Source organism: Hippopotamus amphibius, chromosome 1 (genome assembly GCF_030028045.1).
Source record: "Hippopotamus amphibius kiboko isolate mHipAmp2 chromosome 1, mHipAmp2.hap2, whole genome shotgun sequence".
NCBI classification, from domain to species: Eukaryota; Metazoa; Chordata; class Mammalia; order Artiodactyla; family Hippopotamidae; genus Hippopotamus; species Hippopotamus amphibius.
This window is the reverse complement of record NC_080186.1, coordinates 142,865,422-142,877,542: the sequence shown is the minus strand read 5'-3', so window position 1 is coordinate 142,877,542 and position 12,121 is coordinate 142,865,422. Positions and strand designations below refer to the sequence as shown.

The following is a 12,121-nucleotide window of genomic DNA, read 5'->3' as shown; positions in this document are numbered from 1 at the left end:
GGCTTCCACAGCTGTGGCACATGGGCTCAATAGTTGTGGTTCACGGGCTCTAGAGCATAGGCTCAACAGTTGTGGCCACGGGCTTAGCTGCTCCGTGGCACGTGGAATCTTCCCAGAGCAGGGCTCGAACCTGTGTCCCCTGCATTGGCAGGCAGGTTCTTTATCACCGCGCCACCTAGGAAGTCCTTATTTTATTCTTTATATTTTTTTCTATTTTCTAATCTTCTACAAGGAACAAATATCACTCTCCCTCTGAGGAAAAACAGTTTCAACTTCTCAGAAGACAAGATGCCACTGATGGACCCCTAGAAGCCAGAACTGGCAAAGTAACTGCCAGAGAAGGTTCCTGAATGTGTATCTGCCCTAGTCCAAGACTAGGAAGTAGGAAAAGGCAAGGCATGCTCCTTGAAGACCATCCTGAAAATCCAGGCAAGCACTCCTAACATAAAAATCATCTCATCTCACCACCCAGGGAGGGGACAGTCTGGCATATTTCCTTTGGACCTGGATTTTTCTTGTGGGTTTTTTTATTTTATTTTTTTGGTATTGAACATGCATTGCCTCTTTTCTGTAACAAGGTTGATGGCTTTTGTGTAGCAAGGTATTTCCCTGCATTTTTATTTTTTTATTTCCTTCCTTCTTTCCTTCCTTCCTTTCTTTCTTTCATTGGGATACAGTTGTTTTACAATGTTGTGTTAGTTTCTACTGTACAGCGAAGTGGAGTTCCCTGTGCTATACAGCAGGTCCTTATTAGTTATCTATTTTATACATATTAGTGTATATATATCAATCCCAATCTCCCAATTCATCCCACCACCACCCCCCACCGTGCCCCGCCTTGGTGTCCATATATTTGTCCTCTACATCTGTGTCTCTATTTCTGCCTTGCAGAAATAAATTTTTATTGGAGTATAGTTTACAATGTCGTGTTAGTTTCAGGTGTACAGCAAAGTGAATCAGTTATATCACGTTGGCCAAAATGTTCATTCAGGTTTCTCCGCAAGATGTTATGGGAAAACCCGAGTGAACTTTCTGGCCAGCCCAATACACATACATATATCCACCTTTTTTTTTTTTTTTTTTCCGGATTCTTTTCCCATATAGGCCATTACAGAGTATTGCGTGGCGTGCCCTGTGCTACACAGCAGGTTCTCGTTAGTTATCTATTTGGAAGGGGTTTTAAAACCAACTGAAAGCTGCCCTGATGGTACGACTGTAACCAACGCCAACAGGTGGTGCGAGCCCCGTGGAGGACCGGCTGCTGTGACCAGGGGAATGAATGCCCCACCACGTGGAGCCTGGGTCTTCTAGGCAAGGAAAGGAGGGGCTCTAATCTGGAGGACAGTCTCTCGGTGTGGGGAACAAGTGCCTAAGAAGAAGGACTCCGAGCTCTGCCCTCTCAGACTTCAGCACTAGCAGGAGAACGTGTATGATGCAATCCTGGTCGTAAGAGCGGAGAAGGTACTACAGGACACGAGTATTCACTACAGAGAGGGTTCAAGGTTACTGTAAATAAAAACAAAATAAAGATGAACACCTAACTCCCAGCAGCCAAAGTGCAGGCAGCATGAGGAGCAGAGAGAGCGCCCAATGCCAACTGTGTGAGCCGGGCTGCTCTCCTGACAGTAAGGACACGTGGATTTTCTGAGAAGGGGGACTGGCTTGTTCTTGGCATGTGCCCAGAGACCTGCTGGTCACGCCTGGCTTGAAGGCTGCTTCTTGAGGACGGGGACTTGATCTGCTTCGTGACCCACTGTCTCCCAGGCTCAGCGCGTCGTAGGTACGTGTGTGTGGAATGAATCAGTGTCAACAAAAGGCCCTGCAGATACCCCCGTCTCCCCGGGGCTGCACACAGTGTCTGGCATATATAAGAGGCGGAATAAACTTTTAACTGGTTTACCCACGTGCGGTCAATGGCCCCTAAACACTGCATGATTAATGAACCCATGCAGCTCAAGATCCCCCCTCCCCTCAAGAAACCCCAGGCCTTGGCCAAACGGGTCTGAGCGCTAGAACTGCTTAGGCAAATGGTGTGATTTCTGAGTTTCCAGCCCAGCCAGCTGTCTGACAGACATCACACAAAATCCCTCCCCCCAAACAGTTCTAAGCCTGCAAGTCTGCAGAGACGGGAACAGGAAATAGAAAATCACCATGTCCTCACTCACTGTGCAGTAACACTGGAGCCCCGAGCCCAGATCTGCTCAGCGTGGCCCTCCTGTGACAGACCACTGTTTCCAGTCGGCCCTGTGCTGTGTGGCCACCGCCGAAATGCCACCAATTAGGGGATGTACCACTGATGCTGCAGCAGCTTTTTGGAGGAAATAATAGACTATGGTCATATGAAGCACACACATCAAAGGTAAGGCCCATCCTGGATTCTGAAGTGTGAAACCATGGCAGGGAGGAAGCTCAGTGCTGGCAACTCTTGCAGGAGAGGCAGGGAGTGTTAAATTATCTCCTGCATGGGGGCAGACACATTTCCTCGCAGATTTGGGTTTAATCCTGTAAGTCTCACGCTTTGTGTGAAGTACACCCCTGAACAAGGCCACCTGGAAAAATTGCCCCTTTGCATCTGCTGCCAACGATTAGTACCCTGGAGGGGTCCCATGCATTCCTAACTTTGGGGGGAGCTGGGGTGCCTTCCTTCATCCTTGTCTAGAAAGGACATCCAGGAGGGATTAGGACTGCTTTCAAGTTTCTGAAATCTCTGCAGGGGCAACCTCATCCCCCCATTCTGCTGTCAAATAAGCTGCTTCTCAGTAATCAAAGCGGGGCAGGGGAAGGGAGGGATGCAGGGTGAGAGAGGGGAACTGAGGCAGTTTACGAGGAGAAAGGCCTCTCCCAGAATCTCCCGAGGCTCAGAGGCACTGCCTTTTTTGGTACCTGACCTCAGAGACAAGGCTACTGATTTCTGGCTCAAGGAGCCTTAAAGGCAGTTGGTCTGGGAACTCATTTCTCACCTGGGTACCCTGGAAAGGACAGGGCAGAGAGGTGAGATACAAATGCACTCCCCGCTGGGAGCACAGACAGAAGCCCCAAGTGGACAGTGCGGAGGGGCCAGGATGGGGGAGGGACATTGCTCCTCTTCTTATGGTGTGTTGCTCTGGTGGAGAAGCATGGTTCCAAAGGCTCCTGCATATTAAATTCAATTTAAGAAAAAAGGGGGGGACTTCCCTGGTGGCGCAGTGGTAAAGAATCCGCCTGCCAATGCAAGGGACACAGGTTTGATCCCTAGTCTGGGAAGATCCCACATGCCCCGGAGCGACTAACCCCACGATGTGCCACAACTACTAAGCTTGCACTCTAGAGCCCGTGAGTCACAACTACTGAGCCCGCACGTGCTGCAACTACTGAAGCCCGTGCGCGTAGAACCCATGCTCTGCAACAAGAGAAGCCACTGCAATGAGAAGCCTGCACACCGCCAAAAGAGTAGCCCCTGCTTGCCGCAACTAAAGTCCATGCACAGCAATGAAGACCCAACACAGCCAATAAATAAAATAGATAAATACATTAATTAAAAAAAAAAGAAAAGAAAAAAGGGATCTCCTCAGCTATTGGTGAAAATCTCTGCAAGGCAATTCAGCGCTACCTACCCAAATCTTTTTTTTTTTTTTTTTTTTTATGGCGCACGGGCTTAGTTGCTCCGTGGCATGTGGAATCTTCCCAGAGCAGGGCTCGAACCCATGTCTCCTGCCTTGGCAGGCAGATTCTTTACCATTGCGCCACCTAGGAAGTCCTACCCAAATCTTAAATGCACACACCTCTGAGCAAAGCAATTCCACCTCTGGGAATTTATCTCACAGTCATACTTTAGTGTGTGAAAACGCAGGGAAAAGGACAGTTGTTGTCATAGTGTTTATAGCAGTTAAAAAAAAAAAAAAAAAGGTTGGCAATGTAAATAGCCCCCGCCGGGGCCCATTTTACATAACAAAATCACCAACCAGCAGAAAAATGAGAAAACATGGCACTAAACAGGGCAAAAACAGGACACCTGTTATTTGTTATTAGTATGAGGGCTAAAAAGAGAAAGCACAGCACTGCCTTGTTCGACCTCCGGGGAGAACGCGCACACTAGGCAACTCACAAATTCCATTGCTCTGCTCGAGTCCATGAACGACCCCGAAAGTTCCAGGAGTGCTGGTCTTGGGTTACAAATAAATTTTAGTGAGTAGGTGAATTCACCAGTACAGAATCTTGGACTCATGAGGGCTGACTGTATGTGTGTGTGTGCACACAGAACATTTCTAGAAAATATACTCAATTGGTTTCAGAAAAAGATGTAAGAAACTGTTCCCAGAAGTTATCTCTGGAGAGTGAGATAGAAGCAACAGATTTTTAAATTTTATTCTTTGAACCTCATTGACAAGTGAGGTTTCTAATTTTAAAACTCTGCAGCGGGGAGATGGGCCTTTCTACAGGTAAGCAAAGTGCAGCATGACAGACTCACACCAGGCTAAGGGAGCCTGCCCTGAAGGAGGACCCATGTGCAGAGAGGGGTCCTTTCCTTGTAGAGACCATGGGACCACCCTCCTGCCTGATGCCTCCCTCTCCTGGGGAGGAGGATGAGGGCTGAGATGAAAGCCAGCACTGGATTCAGGCTCAACTACAAAAATATGGAAGTCAGAACTTTATCCCAAGAAACAGATGGACTGCTTTTCACAAACCAGAAGCCAGGGGCAGGACGGGCCCACCAACTCAGCACTAAGAACCCTTGTTTTTTCCAGGGAGGTGGGTGGGGATCTAAAAGTCACAATGAAAGAAAACACAAGTTTGCAAAGAGAAAGTATGATGGAACTGGGATTAGCTGGGAAGGGAAAAAAAAAAAAAAAGGAATGGAAAAAGGAGGAAGGGAGGGAATCTGGCAATTTTGTTCACTGGGTAGTTTATACAGCTATTAATCTATGATTCATTCCCTCTCACACCCCCAGAAATGAAAATAGGTTTATCTTCCCAATTAAGAAAATACATAAGTACATCTAGATCTGGAAGGACACATACCAAACTCTGGGAATGGGACTATGGATTTGGGGGTAAACTGATTTTTTTTACACTACGTGCCTCTGTATCTTTTAGATTTTTTTTTAACAATAAAAATGTATCTCATACTTTTTGTATCATCACCATAGGGTCTTACATTTAAGGCATGGTACCCTAGCAAAATGCCACTGAGCATGCCTCTTGCCCTTCTGTTTTTCTTTCCCTCCCTCTCTCCTTCCTCAGGCTGGTCCATGCCCTGAGGCTAAAGACTCAGCACCCAGTCATCCCTGAGCAGCAACAACCAGGCAAAAGCAAAACTCCAAGTTTCCTTAAAAAGTTCAACATAGAATAACCACATATGAGCAGCAATTCCACTCCTAGATTGATACGCAAAAGAAGTGAAAATAGGACTTCCCTGGTGGCGCAGTGGTTAAGAATCCGCCTGCCAGCGCAGGGGACACAGGTTTGATCCCTGGTCTGGGAAGATTCCACCTGCTGCAGAATAACTACACCCATGAACCACAATTACTGAGCCTGCACTCTAGAGCCTGCATGCCACAACTATTGAGCCCACATGCCACAACTACTGAAGCCCATGTGCCACAACTACTGAAGCCCATGTGCCACGAGCTTGCGCTCTTCAAGAAGCCCGCGCACCACAATGAGTAGCCCCCGCTCGCCGCAAATAGACAGCCCGCCAGCAACAACAAAGAACCAACACAGCCAAAAAAAAAAAAAAAAAGCAATTGAAAATAGGAGTTCAAACAAAATTGGTATCCAAATATTCATAGTAGCACTGATCCTAGTAGCCAAAATATTTGCTACAACATGGATGAACCTTGAAAACACAAAGTGAAAGAAACCAGACACAAAAGGTCACATATTGTATGATTCCTTTTCATATAAAATATCCAGAATAGGCAACTCCATACAGGCACAGAACAGATTCATGGCTGCCAGGGGCTGGGAGGAACGGGGAGTTACTGCTTAATGGGTACATGGGCTCCTTTCGGGGTGATGAACATGTTCTGGAACTGGAGGGAGGTGATGGCTGCACAACAGTGTTAAATGTACTGCATGTCACGGAACTGTACACTTTACAGTGGTTAAAATGGTAGATTCTATGTTGTGATATGAATTCTACCTCAATTTAAAAAAAGAAAGCAAAATGCTAAACTGTGTGACCTTGGGCCTCTCTGAACCTACAGAATGGTCAGATAACAGCATGACTACAAAAGCTGGTTGTGAGGCTTCCAAGTGACGTGTGTGTAAAGTGCTTGGCAGAGGGCTGGGTGTGTAGAAAGGGATCAGTAAGCAATGAAGGGGCCCCTGCCAGGATGACAGTTATTATGTGGCACTGTCAAAGCCAACTCACCTGCAAGTGGCAGGGTGTCTGTGTTGTCAAATTGTCCTTTTGTTTTTTATTTTTTAAAATTTACTTATTTATTTTTATTTATTGGCTGTATTGGGTCTTCATTGCTACGCTGTGGGCTTTGTCTAGTCGTGGCGAGCAGGGGCTACTCTTCCTTGTGGTGCGCAGGCTTCTCATTGTGGTGGCTTCTATTGTTGCAGAGCAGAGGCTCTAGGCACGTGGGCTTCAGTAGTTGCAGCATGTGGGTTCATTAGTTGTGGCACATGGGCTTAGTTGCTCCGAGGCATGTGGGATCTTCCCGAACCAGGGATCCAACCTATGTCCCCTGCACTGGCAGACAGATTCTTAACCACTGTGCTACCAGGGGAGCCCCAAATTGTCCTTTTAATTAAACAACAACCAAAAGACAGTTAGGGAGGGGTGCTATATAAGATGAGAGACTAAAGAAGAGAGTGGCTCTAAGCTATTTATGGTATATTTACATCTAGATTATATTTACAGTAGGATTTTCTCCTGGGTTAAGGAAGGAAATGCAGTTGACTTGGTCACAGAGAGGCAAAGGGTGGCTTTGCCACTGGTCTGCCATGGAACGACCCACAAGCTCTTACTTTTCTGCCTCCCTTCACAGGCTTGAAGACATGGGTCCTTGACTGGCCACTGTTTCATGGGGGCAGAAGGGGTTGTGTGTAGGTGAGAGGGTTCCGTCTACGCAAAGACCTGGAAGCAGCTTATAAACCTAAGAACGGACAGCTGGAGGCAAGAACTGTCCCCTTTCTTACCTGAGAATTAATTATTTGCAACAAAATTAGCAGAACTCAAAACTTCCTGAGGCAAGGTGACCCCCTGTGGCTGACAGACAGCCTGGGGGAGGGGAGGGAGGAATGAATGGGAGTTCAGGCTGTCATGGAAACTTTTCTTTCCTGGGGCCTCTGAGCCTATGGCAGGTGTCCTGAAAAATCTGTTCCTGCCGCCCAAGGCTGGCTGCTGCCCTCAGACGTGTGGGTTGGGGCGTCTGCCTCTCTGTCTGAAAGGCCCCCTCCCTCTGCCACGGCAGCAGCGGCACAAAGGAGTCCCCAGTGTGGGCCTCCGGTCCCAGCTCCCCAGACAGACGCCGGGAGCCTCGGTGGCCCCATGGAAATCCAAGTCCCCTGCCCCCAGGGGCCTCGACGCAGCCCACAGATCACAGACGGTGGCAGGCCAGAGGCTCTTCTAGGGCCCCCGAAATGCGACGCCCGTCCTGCCCTCCGCTGGCGGGGCGGACGGGGCCGTCTCGCAGGCCCCCCAGCTCCTCCCAAGACAAAAGAGAGCCGCGTGCTGATGTGAGACTTTGAAGTAGCGAGCAGGCTGGACTCCGGGCAACACAGGCTCCCCTGTGTAACACGGGAAACCCAGCTTGCCCAAGGCAGAGAAAATCATAAATTGGGAGGCCGTAAACCCACAGCAGCCAAAGGGATTATAGATAACAGCAGGTGGCAGGTGCCAGAGCGGAGAACAAGGCAGAACTGGAACACGCTAACGCCGTGTGTCTGGACCTGGGTGATCGTGCGGGAGGGCCGCAGCAGCATGCCAGGGCAGACAGAGCCACGGGAGAAGATGGGCATGGTCTCCTCGAAGCCTCAACGGGAGTCAAAGACTGTGGAAGGGGTCCACAGAATAAAATGGGACAGGAACATACTGCAGCGGAGAAGGTAAAACCTGACTGAATCTCAAGGAGAAAAGACCAGATGTCAAGGAAATGGGACGGCAGCTGGCCGTTCTGGGGTGTCTGGCTCTTCTGCGTGAAGGGAAACTTGGAGAAGCACGGAAGCTCAGCTCTAAGGGAACCCCTGGCTCCATCCTTTCCTTTAGTTCACAAATATTACTTTCATTTTATTTTATTTTATTTTTTTGGCTGCACCACGTGGCATGTGGGATCCTAGTTCCCCAACCAGGGATCGAACCCTCGACCCCCCTGCACTGGAAGCACGATAGTCCACAGATATTTTTTGAGGCCTTACTACGTGCTCCTTTCCCTCCCTGAAACTCACTGCCTAGTGGGGGAGGTGGGTGTTAATCAAACGTCCATGACGCGGTGCGGCTGCCCCTCAGGGACGCCTTATGTACACACCACTCGGAAGGCAGCAGGGGCGGCTTTCTCGGGGATGTGAGTGCAGGGCCTGAGTGCCATTTAACCAGGACCAGATGGGCAGGGGGAGGGAAGAGGAAGCGCTCCGGACAGAGCGAACAGCATGTGCAAAGATCTGTGACAGGAGGGGCTTGGCTGGAACTCAGGGATGGAAGAGGAAAAAGGCCTGAAGTCAGAGAGGCAGGACCCTGACGGAGGGTCCTTCTAAGACTGCTGGTAAACCAGGGGGCAATTTTTAGTGGCAGCGTGGCATGGCAGACTGTTTTAAGCAGATGACCAGACCAGGTGCATATTCATTTCCTACCAAGGCAGACAGACAGATGGTCAGAATCATGCTGTATTTTTAGTGAGGCCTCATTGGAAGATACAAACTCCAAGAGGGCTGTGCCCGGGCCTGATGACTACATAATGGGTCCTGCTTGGGCCCCACACAAACTGTCACATTTCTAAACACCTCCAATAACAGTGGTTGCTAGAGCTCCACCCAGCAATTTCAGAGGTCCTATGCCTGAAAGCAGGCGACATGGGGTTAAGACGCAGGTTCTGGCAGCATGCAGTTTTGGGCTCAAATCCTGTCCGCTACAGATGAGCTAGGTGACCCAAGGCAAGTTTCTTAACCTCTCTGTGCCTTGGTGAAATGGGTACTAAAAGCACCTGTCTTCTAGGGTCATCACGTGGATCCGTTAAGATCAAGCTGCTATGACCCTTATCCCTTGGCCTGGTATATTACAGATGCTAAAGAAAATGTTGCTTATTACTATGGTTCGCATTCAGCTAAGGAGGAACACGGAAGACATGCAAAGATCACGGAAACGCAGAACGATTCAGGAGCACCTGGGCTCAGTGAGTAGGAGACGGCACGGAGAAGGAAGCGGGTTCCACGTACTTGCGAGCAGGAGGCAGGAGACCACCACGGCGTAGAGCTGCTTGGAGGTGGTGATGTTATAGCGATCAAGGAAGTGGTCCAGCAGGTAGACGGCCAGGTGCCGGGCGGCGGGGCAGAGCCGGCAGTGGCTGCTCAGCAGGGTCAAGATGTCGACAAAGAACCGGCGGCTCTTCAGGAGCGGGGAGTGGGCTCGGAAGGCGGGTAGCTTCAGCTCCTGGAACAGGCAGGGCAGAATGGGGGTCAGGGCTGCCTCCCGAGAGCCTCAGGAGCCCACCTGCTGGCTGGTGAGGGGGCATCAACTCCCTCCACACGCTCTTTGTTTTCCTTCAAGTCCCAGGATAGCAGCCCCTCTACTCTAGAAACTCCTGGACTGTCTCCCACCCGCCCTCACTGAGCACAGGCTCATAAAGTATCAAGAACATGAGGACAGAGGCAGGTGAAGGAGTGGGTCATTTCCAGCAAAAGGTCGACTATCTGCGATGCCTGAGGCCATAAAACGTGTAGGAGGCCTTGAGTAGGAGACCCATGTCCAAATTCTGGCTCTTCTACTCAACCAGGCTGTACGACCTTGGTCAACCTGCCTTCATCTTTGTTTTCTCCTCAACAGCTGAGGATTAAATGAAAAATAGATGCGAAGCACCTAGCGCACAGCAACCTCTCAGGGCCCTTGGCTTAATTCCCTCTGTGAGTGGAACTGTGAGAGACACTGTTTTGAAAAAATTTAATGTTACAAAAGTTGTTAAAATTAGAGTAGAAAGAACTCCCCAGTAGCCTTCACCCAGATTCATCAGTTGACATTTTTACCTTTTCTCTCTGCACACACACACACTTTTTTCTAAAAGTAAGTTCCAGACATCATACATCCAGACATCATACATCCACCCACTTTTCCTTTGTTAATATATACAATGCTGTGTCATCTGAATTTATTAGTCTAACACAAGAAAAACCAACAAGACAAATGTCATCCAACCAAGATTTTTATGACGGAAAAATTTTTCTTGTATGTCTACCAAATTTACAATTTAACCAAAGTAGACCAGACACAATTTATTTAGGAAGTGTCTTAGCAACATTTTGTCAAATAGGAAACTAAAGAGAAGCAAAATTGAGGAAAAACAGGAAAAGAAAAGCTGCCAGAAAAGGAACTGTGAAAGCCCACTAAGGGTAGGTTCACCGGGGGAGGAGATTAAAACAAACTGGTGCCTGTCCTCAGTGTTATAATGCCCTCTCTTAACCCTGGGGCTTTACTGAAGTAGCAACAGCTCTGAGACAAGAAGATAGCTGTTCATTCACTCATTCAAAAGATACCAATTCATTCATTTCACTCAGTATCAAGTACCTCCTGTACATCAGACATTATTCTAGGCACAGGAGGTACAATCTGGAATGAGACAGACACAGGCCTAAACGTAAGATTAAAACTATAAAACCTTAGGGAAAAAAACAGGAGCAAATGTTTTTGACTTTGGATTAGGCAATGGTTTCCTTTGATATGACATCCAAATCAGAAGGAACAAAAGAAGAAGAAAATACATATATTAGACTTCAAAATTTAAAACTTTCAAAAGATACCATCAAGAAAGTAAAAAGACAACCCACAGGATGGGAGAAAATGTTTGGAAATCATAGATCAATAAGAGACTGATTCAGAACATATAAGGAACTACTTACAACTCAGCAATAAAAAGACAAACAACCCAATTTAAAAATGGGCAAAAGACTGAATAGATTATTTCTTCAAAGAAGATATAGAAATTGCCAATAAGCCCCTGAAAAGATGCTCAACATTACTAATCATTAGGAAAAAGCAAATCAAAACCACAATCGGATACCAATTCACATCCACTAGAATGGCTATTATAAAGAAAAAAACAGCAACAAAGAAAAAACAGAAGTGTTGGTGAGAATATGGACAAACTGGGACTCTCATACACTGCTGGTGGGAAAGTAAAATGGTGCAGCCACTGTGGAAAATGACTTGGCAGTTTCTCAAAATGTGAAACAGAGTTACCACATGACCCAGCAATTCCAACCCCTGGTGCACACCCAAGAGAATGGAAACACATGACCACACAAACACTTGCACTGGAATGTTTATAGAGGCGTTATTCATTACAGCCTCAAAACGGAAACAACCCAAATGTCCATCAACTGATGAATGTAGGGATAAAATATGGCTTATCCATACCATGGAACAGTATTAGACCACAAAAAGGGATGAGATACTAATGTGTGTTACAACGTAGATGAACCTTGAAAGTTTTATGTTAAGTGAAAAAAAATTCAGTCATAAAAGGCCAGGTATCATACGATTCCCTTTATATGAAATGTCCAGTATAGGAAAATCTGTTAGGGAATCGCTGACCAAAACTGCCTGCTTTGGCCAGTGAGGATAATAACCTCTTGCATACGTTGTCTCACAACAGGAGGTCCTGATAAGGGATGCGGTGCTGCCCCTGAAAACTAACCAGGAGAATACGGGAGGGGCCAGAAGGAGGGAGGAGACGCCGGCCCATAATGTGTGCTGCCAATCTCAACCTCCCAGAAACCCTCACGCTGGAATCCATCTTGGCTGAGAGATGCGCACGCCACCAGGAAGGACCCTGATTCAGACCAAATATGGGCACAAGCAAGACGACTGGCCAGAGACAACCCGGAAAGCTAATTCCGTCACCATAAAACCCGAGACTGCAAGCCACCCAGCAGAGCAGTTCTCCTGGGCTCCCTTATCCCGCTGTTCTCTGCCCTTTGCTTTGTA

General features: G+C 47.8%; 1 protein-coding gene across 1 annotated transcript in view; it reads right to left on the bottom strand.

The window, feature by feature from the left end:
* Window positions 1–12,121, bottom strand: part of CCNJL (cyclin J like) — a 54,058-nt gene that overhangs the window by 16,668 nt on the left and 25,269 nt on the right. The window contains exon 2 of the mRNA XM_057749138.1: window positions 9,361–9,574. Coding sequence (XP_057605121.1) covers window positions 9,361–9,574 — 214 coding nt within the window. The remainder of the gene's footprint in view (window positions 1–9,360; window positions 9,575–12,121) is intronic.